Source organism: Onychomys torridus, chromosome 9 (genome assembly GCF_903995425.1).
Source record: "Onychomys torridus chromosome 9, mOncTor1.1, whole genome shotgun sequence".
NCBI classification, from domain to species: domain Eukaryota; kingdom Metazoa; phylum Chordata; class Mammalia; order Rodentia; family Cricetidae; genus Onychomys; species Onychomys torridus.
In genome coordinates, this window is record NC_050451.1 from 37,569,030 (window position 1) to 37,596,853 (window position 27,824).

General features: G+C 42.4%; 1 protein-coding gene and 1 pseudogene across 2 annotated transcripts; both read left to right on the forward strand.

Annotated features, from left to right (window-relative positions):
- Mapk1ip1l (mitogen-activated protein kinase 1 interacting protein 1 like) lies at positions 1 to 23,439 on the forward strand. 2 transcript variants are annotated; one of them, XM_036199236.1, is made up of 4 exons: positions 1 to 133; positions 10,190 to 10,211; positions 11,483 to 12,175; positions 21,890 to 23,439. In XM_036199236.1, exons 2-4 carry the CDS (start codon positions 10,194 to 10,196, stop codon positions 21,896 to 21,898), a joined length of 720 nt encoding a protein of 239 aa, XP_036055129.1. In that variant the 5' UTR covers positions 1 to 133; positions 10,190 to 10,193; the 3' UTR covers positions 21,899 to 23,439. The 2 variants fall into 2 exon arrangements, with proteins under 2 accessions (XP_036055129.1, XP_036055130.1); XM_036199237.1 differs by lacking the exon at positions 21,890 to 23,439 and adding an exon at positions 14,810 to 15,965.
- Positions 8,347 to 8,640, forward strand: LOC118590694 (annotated as a pseudogene).
- Positions 23,440 to 27,824: the final 4,385 nt, after the last annotated feature.

A 27,824-nucleotide genomic window follows, 5' to 3' on the forward strand; every position in this document is an offset into this window, starting at 1 on the left:
TTCCCTTTCCGGTGCCAGGAGGAGCCGTGTCGCTGCCGCCTTGGTCCGTCAGGCCTCCGGCCGGTTCTCCATTGCTCGTCTCTCCGGACTCCTCGCCGCCGCTGTGCCGCGCCTAGGGCTCGGATCCTGCCGGGTGAGTCTGCTTTGGCGCGCGCCGGGGGCGCGGGGCGCGCGGCTGGCGGGAGACGGCGCGAAGACGCGGGGTCCCCGGGGGCCGGGCGGCGCTGGAACCTTGGGCGGCCGGCCGCCCCGGAGGCTCCTCCCGGGACCAGGCGACCGAGGGGTCTAACGTAGCGCCGGTCGGGTTCCCGGGCGACCACGTCACGCCACACTCGTGGGGTGGTGGGGCGGGAGCGGGCGACCCTCCCCCACACTCCCGCCGGCGGGACCCGCCGGGGGCCGGTTCGCTCCGGTTGATCCCGGATTCCCTTTGTTCGCTTAGCCCTAAAGAGCACCTCGTCTGGCGCCCCTTGCCCCATGCCCCGCCGCCGGTATCCCTGCCGCGGATTGCTAATAAAAACAGCAGTGGAGGAGACCCGAATCCTCCTCTGCAGGAAGGTCTGGCGCCTGGATAACCGTGTCACAGACACGGTTCTTGCTGTTGGTAATTACCCATTCGTGAAATGACTCCCCGGGACAGAATGTGCCCAGGGCTGAGTGACGTTCTCCTTTTGTAAGATTTAGGCGCAGATAGAACGCTTGAACCATTTTCCTCTCTGCCTTGAAAACCGAAAGTAATGTTTTCACGAATCCTAATGTTGAAGCAAACCAGACCCCACCTTAGATCCAGTACAGCCCGCTACGGGTGTACACACGTGTACCCCCGGTGTGGTAAAGGCCTGGTTTTGAAGCCAAACCCTCATCCCGGGTCGTCTTCGAAAGTCTTTGTGTAGTGGTGCTCCTTGGCTAGGGGGAATAGTTTCCCTATTCATGATGTGTAGGAACCACTCCGTAAAACTGATTTGCTTCAGAAACTTTTTAATGCAGTTGCCGAAGTTGAAATGTGCTTTTTGAGTGCAGAAGGAATCAACGATGTCCATCTTCATTCTCTTAACTGAGGTTGAGTCTTGAGGCCAGTGTGCTTAGGAATTCAGCAATCTTCAGATTTTGTAATTTATAAAGACTGTTATTTCAGAGGAGAGGTAACACCCCTAGACACGGGGCCGTTAACCCAGTGTTAATAATTTGTACAGGCTAGGCCGGTAGTTCAAGTAATTGAGCGTGGGCCTGGCCTCCTGTGAGGTCCTAAATTCAGTCGTCAAAACTTCAGAGAAAGGAAAAAAAATACTGCAGTTGTAAATACTCATAGCGAGGGGTGAATGGAAAATAAAATGGATAAATACAGTCAGGTCACCTTTTGCCACCAAGTAAGTTTTGTACCATACTTAGGATAGGAGGCTGCATTTTCTAAGCTTTCTGGTTTGAAAATAGACAAAGGTTTGTGGTCACACTGTAGAGGCTGTAAAAAACTAACGTTTGTTGAGTTTTTGCTCTGTGCTGGGCAGTGATTTAAGAGATTTGTTTACAAATTTATGTAAGTCTCGGCAAATCTTTGGGAAATAACCATTGACTCTCGTTCATGAGACTCGGCTAACTGGATTTGACCAGAGGCCAGACAGGCAGTCTACGCCATTACCTTTGTGCACTGTGTCTAACTGTGACAAAGGGAAGGTGGGGCTGAGGAGTGGAGAGAAGAGAGATGGCTTAAAAGCCTTGGAGAGGACTGGAGTTCTGGTCCCAGCATTTGCGTGAGACAGCTCACAACTGCTTGTAGCTCCGGCTTCAGGGAATTCTGCACTTCTAGCCTCCTGCATTGATGTGAACAAACCTATATACTTTTTTTTTTCCAAGCACGGTTTTGGCTACTTGGTCAGACCCCTTGGTCAGATGGGGTCCTGTTTCGTTCCCATGTAGCCTTACTGCCCGTTCTAAGTACGACCAGAAACAGAAGTGGACGCGGGTAAACTGTAAAATTAAAGGATTTGGATCCTTGTCTGGAGACCTCTGCTAGAACTTCTTACTGCTTTCTTTCAGTTTCCAATCAATCTGAACTGCAGCTCCTTTCCACAGACTGTCCTCGCTCCCAGATTTATGCAGACTGTTCTTACCCTGGAGCCTCTCTTTAACCTAATACTCCCTTACTTCTAGACTGCAGAGACACCAAGAATGTCTATGTCACGCTGCTGATTACCCCTAAAGTCCAGCAGTGTGTCACACTTGGGTTCCAATAAATAATTATAAAATAATTTATAAAAGATACTAGGAATTTTTAAATGTTTAAGAATGTCACCATGCTTTTTTACTTCCTCAATTATGAAATTGAATATAATCCGATAAATTAGCCAATGCTAAAAGCTAATGTAGATTCCAATTCAGAATCTGTGTTCACTGTTATGAATTATTACTCGGGGACCGTGCACGCGCGTGCAGGGAAACATGCTGGCATCCTGGGCAGATGCAGCGGCAGGCTGGCCAGTTGGTAATCTACACCATGGAGCCATGGTGGTGGGACAGCAGGTGACATGCACAACCCCGATGCTACATTGCTTGGAAATGGTTTATTATAATAGAGATGCAAAGAGAAGATAGGAAAGAAGAGGTGGGGTTGGGGGGTGCACACCTTGTGAGGGTGGAGGGAGAGAGAGCAAGGGCGAAGTTTTTCCTTAAGAAGAGGCTTCTACTTCAGGACACAGGGTGGCGGGATCAGAATATTAACACTCACCCACACTAAAATCACAAAAGTCCTGATTTTCCTTGGTTTCTCTGAATTTATATATCGTGTGTGTGTGTGTGTGTGTGTGTGTGTGTGTGTGTGTTTGTGTGTGTTTCTGTTTAGATTCTTGGTCGATGAAGTATCCAGGAATTGCAGCTTTTACAGATGTTAAGAAACCTGCTTTTGTCAAAAAGGATTGATGTTTGTGTTTAAGTGTAGAGTTGATGGCCTTCTGAAGTATTGCTTGCCAGTTGTCACTAATAACTCAATGCTTTCTTTAGATGGGATGATTGCCTGAAAGACCATAGAAATTACTGATGTATTGTGTTTTTCTCTTCCAATGACTGGCAAAAGATAAATACACTATATTTTTCTACATTTATTCCTAAGGAAATAAGTCTTTTTCAGCCTGGGAACAATGAGACCCTATCTAATGGAGGAAACTGAGAAGCAAGGAAAGCAAATAGCACTGTCTACCCATACCTTGTTCTTGGAGGAGAGCCGGTGTTTGAAATAGTAATGGAGAGTTTGGGAAGTAAAAGCTTTCAGTTGTGCAAAAAGAAAAAAGTGTCTTTTTTGAGTTTGAGCCTAAGATGTGTATGTGGCACAGGTTAGCCGCAAGTTCCCAGCCCTCCAGCCTCAATGCCATGGCCTCCAGAAGATTATAGGTGTGCCCCATTTCACCCAACCTAAAAATACTCCTGGTTCTAAACTTCTTTTTTTACTTTTTGTTTTGTTTTTATTTATTTATTTGGTTTGATTTTTTCACCCTGGCTGTCCTGGAACTCGCTCTATAGACCAGGCTGGCCTCAAACTCAAAGATCTGCCTGCTTCTGCCTCCCGAGTGCTAGGATTATAGGTGTACACTACCACTGCCAGGTTCTAAACTTCTTTTTTTATATGCTAAAATTTACAGCCACTTCATTGGCATTAGTACAGTTGGGTGTTTTATATAGTTTTTGAGAAGACCTAGGTGTTGTGACCTTCTGCAAGGAAGCTCCAGCATCATGCTGTTGACCTCTCTAGAATGGTGGACCTGGGAGAATGGGATGGGGCAGTAAGTGAGGTGGACTGGAGTCTCGTGCAATAGTCCACTTTATTCAGAGCATCAGACAATTTATATGCTTGCGGGTTAAGAGGAGTCACAGGAGCAAAATTTATAATCATAGGGAAAGCTGTATTCAGAAAAAATAAAGTGTGTTTTCATAGCGGCACAAACAAATAACAATAGCCAGTTGTAATGAATAATCTGAAGTCAACTCACTCCTATCCCATCCATCTGGGAGGGGCACAAAAGCACATCCCAAGAACAATTCTGTGTTTTTGAAGGAGCTCAGGTCACAAGACTCTTGTCTTGGTTTCTTGGAGTTTTCTCAGAAGCACTCAGAAATCTCACATGACTCCATTCTTACACTGTGTTCTGACATCTTTTCCCTTTTGATTCTTTTAAATGCAAGATACCCAGAGTGGTTTTGTTTTGAGACATTGTAGATAAATCTAATAGTCATTTGACGCATGATATCCTATAAGCAAACAAAGTATGATAATGTTAGAACAGTGAAATCATTGTGTGTAATACTTTGCCACCACGAACAGGAATCCAAACTGTCCAGTACTATTGGTTACATTTTATTGATAGAGAATAGCTTGAAAAGAGACTTATGACTCTGGTATCTTGTAGAATGTAAGCCCATATTTGTCTTTTAGTAGAAAACAAATGTTACAGTGTCCTATGCAAATAAAGAGTGATTTAAATCCCTAGGAAAAATTAAACACAGTTCCTTCTTCAGATGGTCTATTATAGTCTCAAAGTCCATCCATAAATACAGAGTCATTAGTGAAGGAACTTCTCCCTTGGTGCACTGGTTGTTGACTCAGCCCCAGGTTGGCACACTTGACTTCTGATAATATGGTTGATACCTCCTTTTGTTCTTTAGCTGGAGGTCTGCTATCTTTCTGGTGACTTTCACTGTCTCCTCACCCTCCACTGCCATTGAGTTGATGGACCGGGGCTGGAGGAGCCAAAGAGGAATGAATGATCTTTCAGTGACAATCCATATGCAATGACAGGTGCACACCCCTCCTAATTTTCTTCTGGAGAAGTAAAAATAGAGCAGGTTAATGCATCAGCTTGTTTATTTCCTTCTGCAGTAAGACCAGGGAGGTTAGAGTTTCATACTGCAGGAGTATGAAACAAACAATGGATGTATATGGGTATTGACCAGGAAGTTGTAGTTCCTGTAGTAATTCAAGCATAACAACGTGAAGACAAAATTAAAGCAGTTTCTGTTGATGAAAATAATCCTGTAACATAAGCAGAAACTGAAACAGTATTTAAGGACTTACGAATTAACCATAATAGATGAATCCAAACAACCATTTCACCTGTTGGGCCATCAGTAATAAAATAAGTATCTGTGGGATGGGAGATGATTTGACAATTTTCATAATCACAAATTCAGTTCACATGAGAAAATCCCATAGCTTTCTAGCTAGATAATGATTTCATATCCTTCCATAATAATATGCAAATGAAATCTGAAAATCCATAGAATTCTATAACACTCTTTAAAGCTGATTGTTAATAATACAGCAAGGATCAAAATCCATGTAATTGTTGACATCAGATCCTCCCCTGATTTACTAACTGAGCAAAAAGAGTAAGGTAACAGTTAGTATTTTATGGCCCCTGTGGTGTAATGAATCCATTCCAAAGGTTTATCCCTGGAGGAAACAGTTTAGTGGGGAAAAGAAGTTTAAAGGCAGTGAAGGTTCCACACTAAGTACAAGTACTTCTTTTAGTCTGGATTCAGATAGCTGTACTTCTTTTGTCCAGTGCTTCTCCTAGAGTCTGAAGTAGACTGGTAGTCATGTCAACATTATGATTTCGTTGAAATTGCACTGGAAATAACGAGCATCCCGCATTGGGGCTGGAGTGGAATTGATAGATGAATTCCTTTTCCCTGCTGTGTCCTAGCTTGCCTAGGTTGTAAACTTAGCATTGTCATAGCCTCTCCTAAATCCCTATCAGGAAATGGGGGAAGATAAGATTAGATTATCAGATTCCTCACCCCACGCTTCAGGATCATCTTCAGGCAGTGGAGGAAACATATCTAAAGGAGGTTCCCATAAGGGAGCTAAGGGGTCATCACCAGCATAGTTACAGATGGCACTGTTTTTACTTTCAATTTTGCCTGAACAGGAAAAATCTACGTTTTTGCCCCTTTTACCAATTTTAAGATTTGATCATTCAGTTTATATTCATTCAAGGAACTATCCATCTCTTTCTTATAATTAATATTATCTTTATTTTCCTTAAGCATTTTGATAACAGTCCGAATTAATGCCCAAGTGACCAAAATTGGACAGGGATCTTTCCTCTTGTTTCAGTGTCTTATTCAGTATTCTTTTGGGCTCTGTCCTATACTCCTTCACCTAAAGTTCCTTCTTCTGGAAACCAGGGATACTTGCAAACATTCTAATAGTTATGATTTTAATACTTGCGCTCCTCCTCTCTTTAAAAAATGGTGCACGAGGTCGACATCAGGCAAAGCCTTCCCTGGTTTCTGTCCTGTAATTCTCACCTCCTTGTGTGAGCATCTCCACTCTCTAATTTTGTAGGGACTTCAGATCCCTATTCTGGGCGCCACTTGTCACTGCTCTAGAGGGGTGGGACCTGGGAGAATGGAGCCCATAAATGAGGTGGACTAGAGACAAACAAACATTAGGTAGAGCTGGGGAATCCCACAGAACAGGAGGAGGAAGGACCACCAGAACACGGCCCACAAAATCAACTAACTAAGACTCCTAAGGGCCCACAGAGACTAAAAGGACAGTCAGGCAGCCTATATGGGTCTGACCTAGGTCCTCTGCATATATGGTATGGTGTATACGAGCAGGGGCTGTCTCTGACCTTCTTTTTTCTTTTTTCTGTGGAGCTGAGGATCGAACCCAGGGCCTTGTGCTTGCTAGGCAAGTGCTCTTCCACTGAGCTAGATCCCCAGCCCCTGTCTCTGGGCACCCTTTATCCTCCTCCTAGTTGCCTTGTTTGTCCAGCCTTGCTAAGAAGGTATGTGCTGGTCTTATTGTAACTGTTGGGCAGTGTCTGGTTGCCATCCCTGGGAGGCCCACTCTTTTCTCAAGGAAAATAGAATTCTGAGAAAAGGATCAATATGGAGGTGGACTAAAGTCTCAGTGCAGTGGTCCACTTGATTTCAGAGTCTCAGTTTCCTCTCTGAGGGTTAAGAGGATTCCCATGAGTGAAGTGTCCAAACACAAGGACAAGCCGCACATGGCTGAAGACAAGCTGCATGTGGCTTCTGAGAGTGGGTTCCAACACTGTGTAGACAAAAACTTCTTCAGGATCATCTTCAGGCAGTGGAGGAAACACCTAAAGGAGGTTCCCGTAAGGGAGCTGAGGGGTGTGTTTTTTTGTTGGTAGTAGTGGTGGGGTTTGTTTTGGGTTTTTCTTTGTTGTTGTTTTTGTTTGTTTGGGTTTTGTGGTTTGTTGTTTTTTTTTTGGTTTTTTTTTTGTTTTTTTTTGTCTGTTTTTGTCCCTAAATCTCAAACTAAAAGCAATAATCATGCTTAAACATCAAAAGCATTTTAGGAGCCTTAAAAACAAGATCCCTGTACAACCATCACTATTTAATCTTATTATTTGAGTCCTAGTTGATGCAAAAGAGAAAGGAGCCGTTGGTATTGGGAAAATACAATAAAACCCTTGCCTGGAAACTATAGAATCAACTGGAAGACTTACAGGAAATAATCCACTAATGGCATAGCTTGCAAAAGTAAAGCTCTGCTCAGGTATGGGTAACAAGTTAGAGAATATGGTCCAAGGAGCCTATTTATATCCCCAAGAAAAGGAGCTAGAAACCCCTGGGAAAAAATGTACACTGAGGTAGGTGGGTGTGGTGGCACATGCAGTACTCTAGTGCCAGGACAGGACTGCTTGATCACCTACCCATTCAGTGCTAGCCTGGAAACACCAACACCCTATCTAAGAAATATGCCTGTGTCTTGTTCCTGCATGAGATCTAACATTTTCAACACATCGGCTACCTCCCAAATCCATTGATTAAACTTTAAGGCATTTCTCACCAGAATGTCGGGTGTTTTGTTCTTCTCTCTCTCACACACACACACACAGGAAAATTAAACTATGAAATTCAGGAACATCTGAAGAAAATACAGTGTAGCTAGCACAACTGTCTGCTTAAAATGTAAAGGTGTCCTAGTTAAATATGAGAGCTACTTGCAGATCAGGGGTCCTCTACCTGTGAGAAAATTGCATCTAGAGCCTGGTCAGCTGGAGTCAGGATACATGTGTATTTGAACCTCTTCTCTGCTTAAACAAGTTGACCTATAAGCTGGAGTGACAATAGCATTTGCATTGTAGAGAACTTCCCTGTTCGCAGTAAGCGTTCAGTAAATACTATTTTTAGTGGCAGCACAAGTGTTTTAAAGGTAACTTGTCCCATTAATTGAGAAGGAGTGGGTTATTTATTGACTCAGAATAATTGAGAAATAGTAAACACATTAACCCATAAACATACTTAACTTGTTGATCATAAAATTGAGACATCAAAAGTAGAGACACCTCTCCCGGCTTGGGCTTAGGTTTTGGTAGCATGGCTAAACACACCAAGAAGGTCGGGATTGTCGGAAAATATGGGACCCACTATGGTGCCTCCTTCAAGAAAATGGTGAAGCCAGCACACCAAGTACACCTGCTCCTTCCGTGGCAAAACCAAGATAAAGGGATGAATTCTTGGCATCTGACACTGTGGGTCCTGCATGAAAACAGTGGCTGGTGGGACCTGAACCTGCAACACTACTTCTGAGGTCACAGTGAAGTCTCCATCAGAAAACTGAAGGGACTGAGAGACCAGAAGTGCTACTGTTTGAGACCTCCTAGCCTCTAATAAATGAGTTAATTTAAAAACCCAAGCAGAGACAGATTAGTAAATACCATTTAAGAGAGTTAAAAGGGCCTTTGCAGAAAGTTTTTTGTCTCACATAACAGCTAGTGTTCTTGCCATCTAACAAAATGGTTTGGTGGAGTGATGTATCACTAAGTATTAATGACAAGGGAAAGAGAGTACCTGTTTTATTCTAGTGATACAGTCAAGGACTAGCAAATTCAGGGCTAAAAGTGACAGCAGGGGTCGGTGACCAGAAAGAAATGGAAGTCTATCTTGTTTGTAGTGGGCAAAGCTTAAGGTGAACACTTACCTTTGCACTTTATCCAGTGTTGATTATACTTCAACTTGAAAATTGGTACGGGGTGGGGCACCACGTAAACCAGACATCATGGCAGGAGGATCGGAAATTCGAGGTCGTCCTGTTATATATCAAGTTCAAGGCCAGCCTGATATACAGAAGATCCTGTCTCAAAAATAAATATGTAAATATAGATTGTCCAGCATGAACACTTGCCCCTGGATTCCCTGTCTAATACAGTAATGCAAGTGGTCCATTCAGTGATGGCAGAGTAGTCACGGGAAGTGAATATAATTGGGGCCTTGGGTTTAAAAAGATTGTTAATCTGTCGTGATTAAAGCAGGTTGTAAAGCTTTGGTAATATCCAGAGGTTCGTGTGTTTGTTTGTTTGAAGTTTAAAGGATACAGCATAAATTTGCATAGGTTGTACTAGGTGGATTTAGGGAAGCTTGCATGTTTGACTCTGTTCCACTTCTGGTGCTTTCTCTTGATTGTACATAGTTAGACTTGAGGAGAGTTGAGTGTGTGTGTGCTATGCGGGTGCTCAAAAGAACCTGTGCTGCCGCAGTCAGCATAAGAAGTAGCATTGTACAGACTGAACAGCTTACATTTAGGAATATCTATGTATGCACACACATACATGTAACAATAATTGGTTTTTAAAGAGGCCATGAATTTAAAAGAGTAAGAAGGGTATATAGGAGGGCTTGGAGGAAGGAAGGGGGAGATCTAATTCTAATCTCAAAAATAAAATGTTTAAGAAACTGAGCAAGTTGGTAAATAGCATTTGTCCATGGCCTCTCCTTCAGTTCATAACACTTGGATCCTGCTTGATTTCCCTCAGTGATGGGCTATGACCTGGGAGTATAAGATAAAATATACCCCACCCTGCTGTCAAAAAAAAAAAAAAATCAACATGTGCCGTAAATTGTGGTTCAAGTTGAACTGTAAAGTCTACACTTGGTCATGTGAGAGATTCAAGGAGTTTCTACCAAGGATCTCTTGGCCATGCAGTATTGCTTGAACCCAGGAGTTTGAGATTAGCCTGGACAGTGAGAGCCCACTGGTAGATAATATGTAGTCCTGACAAGAATGAAGTTGGTATGGTCATCTCAATTTTAATAGAAAAATTTTCCTATACAAAAGAATACACAAATGAGAAAGATTCCATGTAAGTAAAATGTATACACAAAAGATTCTTTCTAAAATGTATAAAATACAAATAATAATTTTGAAATTTTCTTTTTTTAGGAAAATGTCAGATGAATTTTCGGTAAGTTGAACCTTGCTAAGTTTTATCGTTTTCTTTTCTTTTTTCTTTTAAGGAAAACATGATACTGCCAGGGAAGGTGGTGTACGCTTGTAATCTCAGCTCTATAGAGATTGGGACAGGAAGCTTGTGAGTTCCAAGCAATCTTGGGCTATTCAGTGAGACCCTGTCTTCTTAATAAATAGTGGACAACTTCAGACACAATAAACCACATGGTCCTAACTGTAAGGCATCTATGGCTTTTTAACTTAAAAAGACACATGCTTGGACTTTAGGCATATGATTTTTTTTTCAGATTTATTTTTATTTATGTGTGTGTACGTATATGTCATAGTAACTCTAGTTCCAGGGGTCCAGTACCTCTGGCCTCTGCCAGCACCAGTCATGTGTGTTATTTGTACAAACTCAGGAAGGCATGAGTTTGCTTTCATGTTGCTGGTGTATGACATGACAGAAAGCAACTTGGAAGGAGAAGCTTGCCCTCATCTTAGAGCTCACAGTCCATCATGAAGGGAGGCCAGGGCAGGAACTCAAGGCAGGAACTGGAACATAAGCCATGGAGGAACACTGGCTTGCTCTTTGGAGTCACAGTCAACTTCCTTTGTTACAGTTCCCAAGACCACCTTCCCAGGCATGGTACTTCCCACGGTGGGCATTAGTCAGGAAAAGGCCTCACAGGTTTGCCTACAGGCCAGTCTCACAAGAGCATTTTCTCGATTGGAGTTGACTTCTCTGAGGTGGCCCCAGCATGTGTCGGGGTGGCAAAACCAACCAACTAGCACGCACACATACATAGCATAGTTGTTTTGTTGAGGGACCACCTGGGCTACATGAAACCTTGTCTCAAAAATAACTTATTTTACTTTAACCTGTATTTACAACATTACATAAGTTGCCTCGTTTAATGCTGAACTTAACCCCAAACTGTTCTTGAAACTAAAAGAGTAAAAGTTGAGAGTCACGTGTAGAGATCATATCCTGTCCTATTACCATACTGCATTCTGTTTACAGTGCTCAGAAATGAAACACGGTAGAACTACTGTATTTAGAAAAGTTGAGCTTTGGAGAATTTGCACTGTGAAGTTGATGTTCAAGATAACACATCAAGTGCTTTTTTTAAGGCGAGCTTCTCAGATGAGTAATTTAGTTTTTGAAGGTGCCCCTGGGGCTTGTAATCCCCAGGTATTGTGTATAGTTTGTATGCAATTATCGCCATGTTTGCTTTGACTTGCCCCTGGATAAGACAGATAAGACATATTTATTTTGTATTCCAGTTGGCAGATGCACTGCCTGAACCATCCTCTGCCAAAACGTCTGCTGTGAGCAATACAAAAGCTGGCCAGTCTCCTCAAGGCTGGCCAGGCTCCAACCCTTGGAGTAACCCAAGTGCTCCACCTGCTATGCCATCTGGACTCCCACCAAGTGCTGCAGCACCCTCCACTGTGCCTTTCGGACCAACACCAACAGGAATGTATCCCTCTATGCCTCCAACTGGACTACCACCAGGACCCCCAGCACCCTTTCCTCCTTCTGGACCATCATGTCCCCCACCTAGTGGTCCTTATCCAGCCCCTACTGTGCCAGGCCCTGGCCCCACAGGGCCATATGCTACGCCAAATATGCCCCTTCCAGAGCTACCTAGGCCATATGGTGCACCCACAGATCCAGCTGGTACTTTAGGTCCATGGGGATCCATGTCTTCTGGACCTTGGGCACCAGGAATTGGGGGGCAGCATCCTAATATGCCATATCGATCTCCAGGGCCATATCCCACTCCTCCTCCTCCAGTGTCAGGAGCACCGCCTGTTCCATGGGGCACTGTGCCACCGGGAGCCTGGGGACCACCAGCACCATATCATGGCCCTGCAGGATCATATCCCACACCAGGACCCCATCCTGTTCCGAATAATCCTTACCAAGTGCCTTCAGGACCTTCTGGTGCTCCACCAATGCCTGGTGGCCCTCATGTAAGTGTTGAGCTTGTTATTGACCATGTAGTCAGAATCACATTGACACACTGGAAGATTGTTCTGGGCGGGAGATTAGAGAACTTCTAATACTTACGTGGTTGTGAGTCTGTACACTGAGTAAATGTAAGGACTTTGGGTTCAGGTGCAGCATTTCAAAGAGCAGAGATATTCCTGCTATTAAAAATATCAAGGGAAGATCTCAGAGATCCCTAAAGACATTGGACTATGATGAGCAGTGTGCTCCTCAGGACCCTTAGATGACTAAGGTGCATGTCTTGGGCTGTGTTGTTGGGCAGAGCGGCTGTCTTACAATTCTTGGTGTCCTTTTACTGCATCACATCAAAGAGCAGCTTGAGAAAACGCTGCTTGTCTAAGTTGATGGAGAGAACATGGGGCAGAGTGTATAATAGATAGTGCCCATGTCACACAGTTCTCCCGGGGTTTTTTGGTTTTGTTTGGTGGGTGGGTTGTTGTTTTTGGTTTTTTGTGTTTGGCGTTTTTTTGGAGGCAGAATTTCTTCTGTGTAGCCTTGGCTGTCCTTAGACCAGGCTGGCCTTGAACTCACAGATTCTCCTGCCTCTGTATCCTGAGCACTGGGATTAAGGCGTGTGCCATCACCGCCTGACCCCCTTCCTGGTATATTTGAGCCTGGCACTATGCCACTATTCTTAGAAAGCAATCTGTTAACTCCTAAACCACCTGATAAGTAAGCACGTCTCTACAATGAGTAATTAATAACTATCTCAGCTATGAAGACAAACATTCTTAGTGAAGTTTCTTCCGGAATTGCATTAGTACAATTTCTTGCTATATTCTCTCCCTGCCCCCACCCCCAATTTTTTTCTTGCATGTATGTCACAGCATTTGTGGGAGGCACAGAGGTCGTTGTGCTCACAGACAAGCACTGGGGAAACCAGGAATGTTAAACACACTGGGTTGTCTCTTCAACAGGAGAGACATAGAACCCGTTTTCTGCCCAGAAGACTGGGAGCAGATGTGGTTAATAGCCTGGTGACCTTTGTGCTATCTGAGTGGCCAAGGGCCATGCTGGATTCTACCCAAGACACTTACCATAAACTTGTCAATCTATGGAACCCATTTTTATGGAAGATGTCATGTGTGTACTTAACAGTTTTGATGTGGTCTTGTCTTTAGCTTTATTGTGCACACGGGATTGAGTTACTTATCACCAAAAATTTTTCACCAAGTTGTGCTGTGCTTGAATGTGCCTAAAATAAACTTTGGGAGTCAGACTCCGAAGTTTGAACTAATACCACACAGGCTGTGTCGCTTCTGCCCTCTTGCCTCCCTCCCAGCTGCCGTCACTTAGTCTGCTAGCTGCAGCAGTCTCAGGGACCCTCAGCAACTAGTGCCTCCTTATTAAATAATGTGCTGCTAAAGTACCTGCTCACTAGTTACGTACCTGTTCCTCCTCAGCACCTACTGCAATCTGTGTCAACAAAGTTAGAGTATTACAGAACTTCGTGCAGGACAGTTCTCCACCACATTTTGTATCTCCTTATTTACAAGAAATTACAGGCTTAATGATGATTGTTGGGACACTTCTTAAACAACTTCCTGGTAAAGAGCCACAGAAAACATTGTACCCTCCCTACCTGAAGAATGTCAGTTTGCTGTAATCCATCAGCTTTTATGAGATGTTTCTCGGCCAATGAATATTTTAACTGATTGTGCATGTTGTGCTCAAACTGTTCTCTGTTAGAAACTGCAAGACTTAAACCCATGCCCGCTACTAACGTTACTTCACAGTTCTCTCCCTTCAGCCATCTGTATGACAATGAACTCAGCATTGTGTTATAACTTGTATTCATGCTCGTTCTGATTTACCAGGTCCGGTAACATCTGCTGATGCTCAAGCTAAGTGCTGGCTGCCTCCTCATCCCTAATTCTTTTCAGGTCACTCAGAACGCTCATGAACTTCATCAAAATACAGAATCTTAGCAGGTGTAATCCTCTGCCTCATGACCAAGCTCAGCAGATCATCAGAACCTGTCCTTGTTAAATTCTTTCACCCCACTGCTGGCTGCTTAAGGAATTAATTCCAGAGCGTTGAAATCTAATGCCATTTGGCAAACAGATATACTCTTCTCTCAGAATTTGGACCTTTAAAATATGTTGAAACTTTTTCTAATATGATTGTTGCTTCTGCTCACAGGGGTGAAGCAACCTTGGATGCCATTGTTCATTTATTATATACATCTTCCTCTCTAGGACTTTCATTGCAACTAAAAACTGATAATGGTCCTGTTTACACCAGCAAATACTTTAAAGAATTTTGGAATTTATGGAATATTAATAATGTTACTAGAATCCCTTAAAATCCACAGGGTCAAGCTATTGTGGAACACCACCACCGGGTACTTTTAAAAGTAAAAAGGGGGAGGTATAGACACTCACCTAGATCCCCTCACAGGATGCTACATTTAGCTCTACTAACTTTAAGTTTTTTCACTTTAAAGGATAATGTTTCTTCTGTTGCCCAAAAGCATTTTGCCTTAAAAATAGACACAGCCTAAAGTGTAGGTTTAATGGAAAGCACTAAAGGCTAATGAGTGGAAGGGCCCAGTGTTCATCTAACGTCAGGGCAAGGTTATGCTTGTGTTTTTCTAGAAAGTGAATGAAGTGCCAGGTGGCTCCCATTCCAATGTATCTGACCAGGAGAGCAGCCCAGAGTCCACTGGACAAATGAAAGTTCTCAAGGTAGACAAGAAAGCTATCAAGAAGCGGAATCCCAAGAGGAAGAGTTGTAAGCCAATAACTTGGGGAGACATCAAGAATTTAACTCAACAAGCTGAGACCTTGGGGAAAGAACAAGGACACAGTACAACTGACCCCAAAATGATGCTGTTATGTTTAATGGCTATATTACATGTTAATTCTCAGCGTGACCCTTCAGATCCCAAATGACTTTTATTGAGGGAGGTAAAGGTATACCTATAATAAGCAGTATGATGTTGTCTTGCCATGCTAAGGATGGTTTAATTCTTTGGGACCAGTTGTCTGGACAAAAGATGGTATACAAATATTTAGTTACATGAATGGAGGATATATTGGTTGGACTAATCAAAGAGATCAGTCCAAATGCAATAATACAGATTTTAGCATAACTAAGTACTCTTTTGAAAGCTCTAAGAGTGGAAATTATAGTTGTATGAAGATTTTAAAAAAGGAATTTCTGATGTATGCTTACTAGAGTTGATAATTACTGTACCTAGAATAGTGCTATCTGTTGCCAATGGCTTAGAAAATAACCTAGCTTCATTTGGTGCCTATCAGTCAACAAGACCAATCTTTTTGTACAGAGGAGACCCATCTATCCTGGGCTCTTAAAAAGAAATTTATATTCATTATTCACAAATAACAGGGACAAAATAGGATCTACCAATGCCCATATTCATAGGCTCCCCTGACAGTCTTGTCAGTAGTGGGCTTGTTTGTTTTTGGTTTTTGTACATTGTTTCTGCTTTAAATGTACTCATATCCCTCCTTATTGCAATTTCACGTCTAATTGCCTTTGCGATGGATGCTTTTTTAATAATGAAAATGCTGCTTGTAATGACCTTCCTGCAGGTTGTAAACGTTTATGTGGGAGAGGCCATATTGCATCCATTGTGTTCAGTGGATCTTTGCAGGCAATAATAGAATAGAAAGCTCTTCCTGAAAGTTGTCATGATTCTTTAGTCTGTTGCATACTGTGGTAGTTACAGCCACTAGAGCTTTTTTTCCTTCGAGACAGGGTTTCCCTGTGTAGCTTTGCGCCTTTCGTGGAACTCGCTTTGTAGTCCAGGCTGGCCTCGAACTCACAGAGATCTGCCTGCCGCCGCCACCCAGCTAGAGCTTTTTTATTACCAGTTCCAGAAGTGATTACTGTAATACAAGGAGAGGTCTCAAAGATGGCCTGTCTGATTAGTAAAACTACTAATATTACAACAAATATGTTAGCAGAAATTTGTCAGAGATGGGTAAATTGAGAACCACAGTTTTACAAAATAGAGCTACCATGGATTATTTGTTGCTCAGATAATAATTATAGTTGTCAATAATTTTCTGGTGTGTGTTGCTTTAATGTATCAGATTTTTCTCATACTGTTGTTGATAAAATTAATGATCTCACGGGTGACCTTTGAATGGCTGTCATGGTTACCATAGCGGGCCCCTTTCTTTGCTCCTCTGTTGGCTATTCTTACAATTCTGTTGTGCTTGCCTATATTAGATTAGCCATGCAAACAGTGCGTTTAACCTTGACCACAATTTTTCTTTAAACATTAAAAAGGAGGAGATGTGGAAGCGCTAGGGGAACCAGGAATGTTAAACACACAGGGTTGTCTCTTCTAAGGAGGAGATGTCTAACCTGTTTTCTGCCCAGAAGACTGGGAGCAGATGTGGTTAATAGCCTGGAGACCTTTGCGTGGTATGTGTGGCCAAGGGCACACTGGGTCCTCCCCCAGACATTGACCATGAACTTGTCAATCTGTGAGACTTATCTTTATGTGAGATATTATGTACTTTACAAAGTGTTGCTATGTACTCCTGTCTTAAGCCTCATTGTACACGCTGGACTGAGTTCTTTACCACCAGGAAATTTTCACTAAATTACACTGTACTTAAATATGCCTAAAATAAACTACTCCTGTTCAGACTCCCAAAGTTTGAACCAGCTACTGAATCCTGTTGAACTGAGCTGTCTTGCCTCCTGCAGATCGTTACTTGTCACCGCTGTATGTGGCGGGGGAAGCCACACATGGTGGGCAGTCTGCATCTGGCAGACAGCCACATGTGGTAGGTGAGCTGAACGCAGCAAAAACATGTTTTTCCATAGAGGCATATGATTAACAACAGCTGAAATCAATTCACTCCTATCCACTACGCCTGGGAGGGTATGAAAGCATATTCCAAACAGTTCTGTGTCTTTTAAGAAATTAAGACCACAAGACTTGTCTCGGTTCTTGGAGTTTTCTCACAAGACTCCAGTCTTGCACCATGCTTTGATATCTCCCCTTTTGGTTTTTTTTAAACTCAAGATATCCAGGGTAATGTAATTTTGAGATGTTGTAGATAAATATATTGTTTGATGCATGAGTATACTATAAGCAAACAAATTATAACTATAATAATATTAAAACAGTGAGAAGCATTTTGTGTAATACTCTGCCACCAAGAACAGAGATCTAGACTATGCCCAGTACTATTGGTTATGATATATTGATCAGAAAAATCTAGAGCTTGAAAAGAGACTCGTATAATTAGTAGTTATGGTATCTTATAGAATTTTAATAGGAACATAAATGTTATAATGCCTTATGCAGATAGAAAGTGATTTAAATCTCTAGGAAAATTAAATGCAGTCCCTTCTTCAGATGGATAAAGGAGTCTATTATGGTCCTGTGGTCCAGGCACAAACACAGGGTCATTAATAAAGATAACAAGAGCTGGGTCTGTTCATCTACAAGTTGAAGCAGTGGAGAATGAGAAACATAAAACTAACAACTGTGCTCAGAGGCACTCACTGCACATGCCCAGGTCAAAGCAGCTAGCATCACTGTAAGGCTATTCTTAGGTGACCTGGAGCTCTGTGTGTTGTAGAATAACCTCTCCCATGGTGCATAGGGCTTTACCTTGGCCCCAGGTGGGCACATTTGACTTCTGGTGTATTGTTGATATCTTGTGTATTGTTGATATCTTTTGCCCTACAGCTGGAGGCCCTCCACCATCATCTTTGATGGATCCATCTGCAATGACAAACTCATATCCAATCCTGATTTTTTTTTTTTTCCAGCCACCCAGGCTTCCAAGTCTCAAATTATTTAAGCCACACAGGCCCATTTAAAGGCAGTTGAGAATGTTCTATAGAGAAATGTTTTTGAGCTCTTCTAAACATACCACCTTGAGGCAATTTTAAAAAATTAACAGTAAATAAAGTGCAGGAATACCCTTTGGTGCTCCTGTTTAATTGTTTAGTAATTGGTTTTATGTTCTTTCAATTATGCCTTGGCCTTAAGGATTAAAAGAGTGCCTGTAATATGTTTAATACTCATTCCTTCTAGAACTGTCAGTTTAGTCCATTGTCAGTTTAGTAGGCACTCCCATAACAGCAGAAGCTTGTGTAAGAGAAGAGCATACTGCAGAGGCGTTCTCTGAAGACTGAGGTACAGCCCAGAGAAATTTAGAGTTCTGTGGCAATGCGTATGTGCAGGTACCACGTCTTTAGAAAGGGGCCATTGAGGTGTCCAGACAGACTTACTGGATTTCCGTGTCATTTTTAGAGGTGAAAAACCTAATCTATGTTCATGATTTTGCCCTTGTGGGAAGACAGATTTAATAATTCCCTGTACTCTTTGCCTGGTCCTTTTCCTTGCTGCTGTCCTGTTTTCATTAGCCATTGCTCCTGTGAATAGTGGCATTAGAGGTCGAATAAAGATCTCATTAACTTGTAAAATGTCTCTTCCCCAAAGATGAATGGGAGCATCAGTAACAGAAAGCTGTAGGACTACTATTATACTTTGTGTACTTACACATTTTAATTTTGTGCCACTTTGTTTAATCTTGTTGGAGCTCATAGTTCTCAGCACTAGGAGGGTTTAGTTCACCTCCACAACAGGCCATTTGGAGGCCATTCTATGTTCTAATACAGACATCAGTCAGCTCCAGAGTCAATGCTGTAAAGGTTTTCCTGTTATTTTAAGTCTAGTAATGGCTTATCATAAAGTGCTTAAAACTTCAGTTTTATCTGTACTACCAAATTCTTCCTCGCAAAGCACATTTTTCTGTGAAATGGCAATTATGCAATTGTTTTCTCTTGCTTTAATTTGCAGGTCATTGGGCACTGTGGTCATGACTGAACTTCCCCATATATAGTCCTCATCAATGACTCTGAACGATTATTCCTTTCATAAATAAACTGCAACATTCATTAGAGGTCCCCAGTATCCTATAAGTAACTTAAAAGGACACTGAAGAAGGGAAATGGGAATATCTTTTTTTTTTTTCATTTTTATTAAGAAATATTCTATTCATTTTACATACCAATCACAGGTCCCCTCTCCTTCCACCCCCCAGCCTTTCTCCACAACCCTACCCCCATTCCCACCTTCTCCAAGGAAATGTCTCCCATGGGGAGTCAGCAGAGCCTGGCACATTCAGTTGAAGCAGGTGGGGACCCCCTAAACAGTTCAAGATAAACAACTGTCTCACCTATCCAAGAGGGTCTAGTCCAGTCCCATGACGGCTCCACAGCTATTGGTCCACAGTTCGTGAGTTTCCACTGGTTTGGCTGGCCGTCTGTATATGTGGGAAATGGGAATATCTTTAGGACAAGGAAGAGCAGCTCTTCCTTGAGTAGTAGTTTATACCAAAAGAACAGATGGATTGCGATCTGAAGCTGACACAAATGTTACTGCTTTTTTACTTTAATCCTCTAATCTTGTTGACTGGTATTGTCATTGTTACTAGGCAGTGTATTTCCGTCCTTATCAAACTTAGACCAGCATTCCTTAGCCCAATGTTTTCCTTTATTGCGTTTAGGGCATAAGCCAGGAGCTCCTAGATTCTGAGTGTTCCCTTGTTAAGTGGCCAGGTCAGCCACAGCTGAAACATTTTGCTGAGGTCTGTGTTTGAAGGGCATGGGTTTCAAAAGCAGCTAATTTTGCTCTAAGTTTCTAAGTCCCCCCATTTCTCAGGACTTGAGAAAGTCCCTAACATTTCCTATCTCTCTGAGGTCTAGTTATTCATTGGTGATTGGTGACCTTCACTGGCATTATCAAAAGCCAGCTGTTTAATGATAATGCTTGAACTGGTTCCCCTTTTACTTGTTTCTCAATGGCATGTTCGAGTCTCCCTTTGAAATCAACATAAGGCTCAGAGGGACCTTATGTGATTTTATATATATATATATAACTAGACCCAGAGTCAGATCCCCTATCAATTTTCAGCCAAGCAGCCAGTTATGTCCTGAATGTGGGAGAGCTGTAGGAGGTCTGTTATCTAACTGATGATCTGTTGATCTAGTCCCTAACAGCATAGGAGACATTTCCCAGATCACCCCTCAGTCTTCATTCATCTGTAAGCCATATTTGCCTTTGAAGAGATTGGGAAGGGCTTAGAACCATTTTAACAATTGCATGAAAATCATAAAGCATCCTTTGCAGTGATGATGTAACCAAAAAGATACTCATAGCAATATGGAGCAGTAGTAGGTCCATAAGAGGTACAAGCTTCTTTAAAAATCTTTATATCCATGTCTGATCCCTGATAAACATTTTGATTTTGCTGAAATTGCACTGGAAATACCAATTGCAGCTCATGAGGCTGAGGAGGAATTGATAGATGAATTCCTTTTCCCTGCTGTGTCCTAGCTTGCCTAGGTTGTAAACTTGGCATTTTCATAGGTTCTCCTAAATCCCTATCAGGAAATGGGGGGAATATAAGATTAGATTGAAGGCTGGAGAGATGGCTTAGAGGTTAAGAGCACCGACTGTTCTTCCAGAGGTCCTGAGTTCAAGACCCAGCACCCACATGGTGGCTCACAACCATCATGAGATCTGGTACCCACTTCTGTGTACATAATAAATAAAATCTTTTTTTTAAAAAGGATTGATTATCAAATTACTCGCCCCATGCTTCAGGATCGTCTTCAGGCAGTGGAGGAAACATATCTAAAGGAGGTTCCCATAAGGGAGCTAAGGGGTCATCACCAGCATAGTTACTGATGGCACTGTTTTTACTTTCAATTTTGCCTGAACAGGAAAAATCTACTTTTTTGCCCCTTTTACCAATTTTAAGATTTGATCATTCAGTTTATATTCATACAAGGAACTATCCATCTCTTTCTTATAATTAGTATTATCTTTATTTTCCTTAAGCATTTTGATAACAGTCCGAATTAATGCCCAAGTGACCAAAATTGGACAGGGATCTTTCCTCTTGTTTCAGTGTCTTATTCAGTGTACTTTTGGGCTCTGTCCTATACTCCTTCACCTAAAGTTCCTTCTTCTGGAAACCAGGGATACTTGCAAATAGTCTAATAGTTATGATTTTAATACTTGCGCTCCTCTCTTTAAAAAATGGTGCACGAGGTCGACATCAGGCAAAGCCTTCCCTGGTTTCTGTCCTGTAATTCTCACCTCCTTGTGTGAGCATCTCCACTCTCTAATTTTGTAGGGACTTCAGATCCCTATTCTGGGCGCCACTTGTCACTGTTCTAGAGGGGTGGGACCTGGGAGAATGGAGCCCATAAATGAGGTGGACTAAAGTCTCATATAATAACCACTATATTTATTTAGCGCCTCCGACATTTTCTGTTTTAAGGGTCAAGAGTATTTGCGTGAGTAAAGTGTCCAATCACACGTGCAAACCGCGTGTGATGGGCAAGCTGAATGCAGCAAAAACGTTTTTCCATAGAAGCATATAAATAAATAACAATAGCCAATTGTGATAAATAATCTGAAGTCAACTCTCTCCTATCCGATGCATCTGGGAGAGATACAAAAACAATCCAAGACCAGTTTTATGTTATTGAAGAAACTGAGGTCACTTGTCTTGATTTCTTGGACTTTCTCATGAGCACTCAGAAATCTCACATAACTCCATTCTTGTACTGTCCCAACAGTTTTGTTCATCTGGCTGTCATGTTCACATAGACACCCCACACACAATTCTACACATTGATTTTTTTTCCCTTTTTTTCTGTTGCAGTACCATTAAGTTGACAGTGGATGAAGAGATGGCGCATTGCTTTTTGAAGTACATGTACATGCACATGAAGGCTTATATACAAATGGCTGGTTTCGCTATTGGTGAAGGACATTCATGAAAGAACAACTTTTGTACCTCAGAGAGTTCCTGCTTCATGTGTTTGGATATGTAGAGCATCACATGGGTACAATCAGATAAAAATGTAAAAGCAAACCAAGTGTGGTTAATGTGGTTATGTATATCAAATTGCTTTTGATAATACTTGTTTAAAATATAGCTATACCCTCAATCTAAAATGACATGGATTATTGTTAGAATTGTAACTTAATTGGCAAAGTAATTCAAGTATTTTTTATAATCATCCCTCACTCCCATATAACTGAAAACAATCACTTAATTGAAACATGACTCCTCAACATTTTGAGGTCCTCTAGCTACACAAACCAGGACTTCTTGTTATATTTTAGCTACAAAAATGTATTGTGTATGTGTTTACTGAGTTTAATTCGACATTATTCCCAGTTCTGCCAAAATAAGATAATATTCCTGTCAAAATTGCATTATGATCTAAGGACAGGTTTCTTGCTCTGACAGAGTTCTAGAAATATGCTGGTGCCAAATGCACTTAAACAAGTTTTACAGTTTAATGCAGGAGTCAGACTGTCTAGCCTCAGGAAGGTAGGAAGAGGAGAGGAGTGAGGCAGCTGGAGCTGGGCAGTCAGTGTTGCAGGGCCTCCTCTCCCCCAGCTGTGTAAGCCAGCAGCTGGAGCTGGGCAGTCAGTGTTGCAGGGCCTCCTCTCCCCCAGCTGTGTAAGCCAGCAGCTGGAGCTGGGCAGTCAGTGTTGCAGGGCCTCCTCTCCCCCAGCTGTGTAAGCCAGCAGCTGGAGCTGGGCAGTCAGTGTTGAGGGCCTCCTCTCCCCCAGCTGTGTAAGCCAGCAGCTGGAGCTGGGAGCTTTCCTCTCACTAGTGGACAGCGGGGACAACATAAGGATGTCCTTCTTGACAGTCTGCTTGGGAATTTGCAAATCATTGTTTTCTTAAAGCATTTACAAAAGGTGGTCCATTTCCTTATAAGTTAAGTTACTGGCTGGACTAAATAAACACCATATATGACATTTTTTTAATGGGGGAGAAATGAATTCCAAATGAAATCTCTCTTAATGACTGAACCACAACCCATTTGGGTTGTTCTAGAATTATGCATGTAATACATGTTGCTTGGCAGTAGTATACAGGACAGCTGGAGGTGAAACTCTAGTTGACAAAGCCACGGTCAGACCTCTCAGTAGACCAGTAGGAAGCCAAGGCTGGCAAGTGGCTCCTGCAGACACTTCACCATCTAGATCGGAGTGCATGACTGCACAACTTGATTTACCAAAGGACATTTCTGGAACTGCTATGAGTCTGGAAGGTAGTCTGCTGTGCTCTCCCAGTAGCAACAAGGCCTGTATGACAGACCCTTTCCCACTCCAACTTAAGGGGTTAAAGGAGATCTGGAGTACTCAGGAGCCAGAGGCAGGTGGGTCTTTGAGTTTGAAACCAGCCTGATCTACAAAGGGAGTTCCGGTGCATCCAGGACTACACAGAAAAATCCTGTCTTGGAAAGAAATAGAAAAAGGGGGTGCTGGATTTGCCTCCTGGTCGGTTTAAGACCTTGTTATGGGGAGAAAGTCATGGCCCCAGTCGACCGTGGGTGCGGGCTTCAGCATTTCGGTGTGGTCCACGTCTTTGGAACTAGGAGCTGGGCTTGTCTTCTCACTGCTGCTCTGGGTGTGAGGTTTGTCCAGCTTTCCGTGAGATTTTACAGTCTTCGGCTTCACATAGCAAAGCATGATCCTTGAGCTTGTTTGTGCTGGGTGTGCCACGAGTGCCATGGCAGTGACTGGTGACCCAGAAATGCCACTGATGTTACTACCTGGTGGGTTCAGATGTCGATTCACCAAAAATACCTCCTGCATTAACTGAAGCCTTAAAACTTGTAAGTGCATTTGGTGCCAACATTTTTCTAGCACTCTAGCAGAGCAAGAAACCCCTTAGATTGTAATGCAGTTTTAAAAGGGAGCATTTTGTTATTTTGGTGGAACTGGATATAATGATTGAATTAAGCTTAGCAGCCACAAAAAGTTTACTGATTCTCCTCCCGGGGGCGCCTGGACAGTCTGGGCATCTGGGCCCTGGAACATACTGTCACTGCCCTGCCTACCTATGTAATTTTAAGCCAATAATTAGCTGCCAAGTTCATCAGCTGCTGTTTCATTGTTGGTGTTTGGGGGGGAGGGTAGTTAATAGAATCTAATGACCCATACTGCATGTTGTGCTGTGGACAGTACTTCCATTTAAACCCTGTGTTTTGGACTTTCCAACTGATAATTGGGACTTATTCAATTTATTATTATTATTTAATGTAAGTGGAAATCAAAGGTATGGCAGAATTGTCTATTTTTGTTTTGTTTTGTTTAGAACATTTCTCCTGTTGCTGTCAGGGTAGATAGAGTATTTCTGGATTCAAGATACAATCAAGAAAAGCAAAAATAAAAAATAAAAGGTAGCCAAATGAGGAAAAGAATCCAGAAAGGGCTTTCTATTTTTGTTTGTGTTTTAACCTAAGAAAAGAATAATGCTGTCTTCAGAATAAGCCATGCTGGGCCAGGTCTGGTCTCTAAAAAGACAGCGCATCAATATGTTTGGTCCAAATTACAGAATTTGTTGAGACAGGCTGACAAAATTTTTAAATAAATATGGCAAAAACATCGAGGTGTGTGGAAGATCAGTGCTTCTGGCGTTGAAATCTTAGGTTTTACAGTGTACACTTCTTTACCAAGAACTCTTCCTTTGTTCTTCTTACTGTCAGAGGGCAACAGAACGTTTTAGAAAACAGTCATGATGCACCTCACAAGCTAACACTTTCCAGACACACACACACACACACACACACACACACACACACACACACACACACAGCTTTTGAAACTTGGTGTAGTTGCCTACATTTCTAAACAACTAGTGCCATGTGTTCCTCCCCTCTGATTTCGAGCTAGCTTGGTCAGTGCCAGCAGTGACAGCTCTGCAAAGTGAAGTCTAAGCACAAGCCTTCAACCATCTCCATGTTAAGAAGTGCAAGCTTCCCTGAAGGAGCTGCTGAGAGCAGTGCATGCCCTCAGAAGCCTGATCCTAGGGAGCAAATGTCACTCTGTTTTCAGGATTCTGCCAAGTCAAACAAAAACGGGTAATGGTAATGGGGACTGAGAACCCATCTGCGGACTGAGTCCATCCGATGTGCACATCTGTGCTAGAGAGTTAGGCACACCATTACCTGCCACCTAAATAAAAAATAATGAACGATAACTCTCGAGATAACAGATTTGTCTTGGGTCATTTTAAATGGCATTGGATTTGATACTTATTTTCTTATTTGACTTGGGTCTCACTATATAACTCTGGCTAGCCTGGAGCTTTTAATGTAGATGAGCAACTCACAAAAGTCTTCCTGTCTCTGCCTCCCAAATGCTGAGATTAAAGGAATATCCCTGGCTTGTTAAACTCGTGTGTGTGTGTGTGTGTGTGTGTGTGTGTGTGTGTGTGTGTGTGTGTGTGTGTAGATACTCGTATATCTTTATGATACTAAAAGTGGTGCACACTTTTAATCCCAGCATTCAGGAAGCATAGACAGATCTCCTGTCTCAAAGAAACAACAAGAAAAGCAAAATAATATCTTTCAAGATTGTAGTGCTGACCAGTGCAACTATTCAAGTGTGCAAAGTAACAGGATGTTTTTCCTGTGCGTTTTGCACAGCCTGTCACTCATTAACAGACACTGGCTTGTTGCCATTGAGTAGATTTGACTTGTATGTGCTCTATAAAGGTTTTTTGTAATGCTTTTCTTGAGCTTGTGATTTTCCACTTACTGAATAATGGTAAATTTGATGTATTTTACAGTCTATGCATTTTAACTTAAGCTGCCTGTAGTGTGGTTTGAGACATACACATTTGTACTATGAACTGTAAGAAATGGAAGATTCTAGGTTTAATCACCTGCTGCTGTATTTGCAAAGGCAAATGTTGCTTAAAGAAGTAATTATAATAGAAATAGGTTACAGATGTGATACTTGATATTTTTAAGGTAAAGTTGTTTGTTTTTGTGTGTAATACTTGAAAGCCTTCTTAAGAAATGCATTTTCATGATTTCACAGTTTCTCCATGTATTTTATTCCTGGGGCCCAATTTTAGGCTTCCCTAAAAATTCCAGAGCCCAGTTAACTTTCTGTTTGTAGTCCTAAAGAAAACAAGGGCCTGCAATACCTGCATTCTCTAAGGAATTCCACCAGTCTGCCTGAAAAAAGCCTTGCTCTCTAAACATCTTCAGCAAAAGATGCCAATACCTGTAGTGAGGACCTCCCCCAAGGATAGGCCACTCTGTAACCAGGTTATCTCTCCCTGAAGTCAGGGAGCCCTGTGGCCACCACCCCGACTCCTTTTGCTCTGTCACACATGAGATGAGAGTCACTTTAAGCCTAATGAGGTTGAGCCTGTCATGGGAGTTAGCCAGCCTTACAGCTCCTGTGTAAGTGGGCTGAGAATGAGAATTTTGGAAAAGATTACAGCCTTTTACCCTTTAGGGTTTCTGTATTCTATATGCCTGAACAGTGCCCACCTAAATAAAATAAAGCTAAGAAATAGTGAAATAGAAATGTAAGACAATCCTGGGGTAGGCCCAGTTGGTTGATTGACTTTCTCATTTTGAAATGACGTTGCTCTACAAACACATGCTAAGTTTTTTGGCCTGGCTGGTCCTTTTTACCACCATACTAATACTCTTAACTCTTCACCTCTCTGCTTTAGTGGATGTCTAAAGCAAGATTGAATCCTAACATGACCACATTTATTCAAATATAACACACACACACACACACACACACACACACACACACACACACACACACGAATCTAATATCAAGAGAACTATGTGCTCCATCCTGTGAAGCACATTTCTGTGGTATTTACATGTTTATTTTCACATTTATTTTATGTGTGTGTGCGTGTGTCTGGATGTATGTTTGTGGAAGCCATCAGATCCCTGAACTACAGGTGTTTGTGAGCTGCCTGATGTGGGTCCCTGGAAGAGCAGCCAACGTTCTTCATGGCTAAGCCCTCTCTCTCTCCAGCCGTTCTATGTGTCCTCTTAAGTGAGCAGATTAAGCCATTGTTTCCTGATACTGTTTGTGGGAAAGTACTTACCCATACGTTGTTCAGAGTTGGGGGGGTGTGCCACACTAAGTTGTGAAAACTGACACTGTACACTTCACTGGCTACTTCCTGGTTGAGATTTGCCTGAATCCTGCTTGCAGGTCCTAGAAATGGTGTGATAGAATCTTAGAATATCCAAGTTTCTAGCCCTACAAAGTCTTGACTTTGTATAAGCCGTAAGGAAGCTCAGGGGTTGAGAAGATGGGGGAGGGGTGGAGTAAAGCTCTTACAGCCTAGCATGAGGAGGATCTGAATGTGAATCCCTAGGACCCATAAAGGCAGTGTGGTAATGCGTGCTGGGTAATCTCTTCAAGCCTCCTGAGATGCAGGGGGATTCCTGGGAACTTGTGGGCCAGCTGCCCTGGGGCACAAAGCAGTGGGGAGGCATAAGAGGCTATTCAAGGTGGTGGACACCCAAAGTTGTCCTCTGACATGTCTACATGTGTATCATGACAAACACATTCACACATGAATGCATGCACACAGAAATAAGGCACACAGAAAATTTCAGCTATTACTGTGTTTGTGTTGTCTTTTTAAGCCTCATGTAACTTATTTAGGCTAGTGTTGCTTAAAGATGGTTTAAGGTAGTTTTAAAAGGTAGCTTCTTGGGAGCTGGAGATGGCTCAGCAGTTAAGAGCCCTGATGTCTCATCTGGAAGACCTAGTTCAGTTCCCAGCACCCACATAGC

What these genes read in the sequence shown, in the direction of transcription:
- Mapk1ip1l (XM_036199237.1), top strand. An exon ending in CAATGCCTGGTGGCCCTCAT is followed by an intron (nt 12,176 to 14,809) that starts GTAAGTGTTGAG and finishes GTGTTTTTCTAG; the next exon opens with AAAGTGAATGAAGTGCCAGG.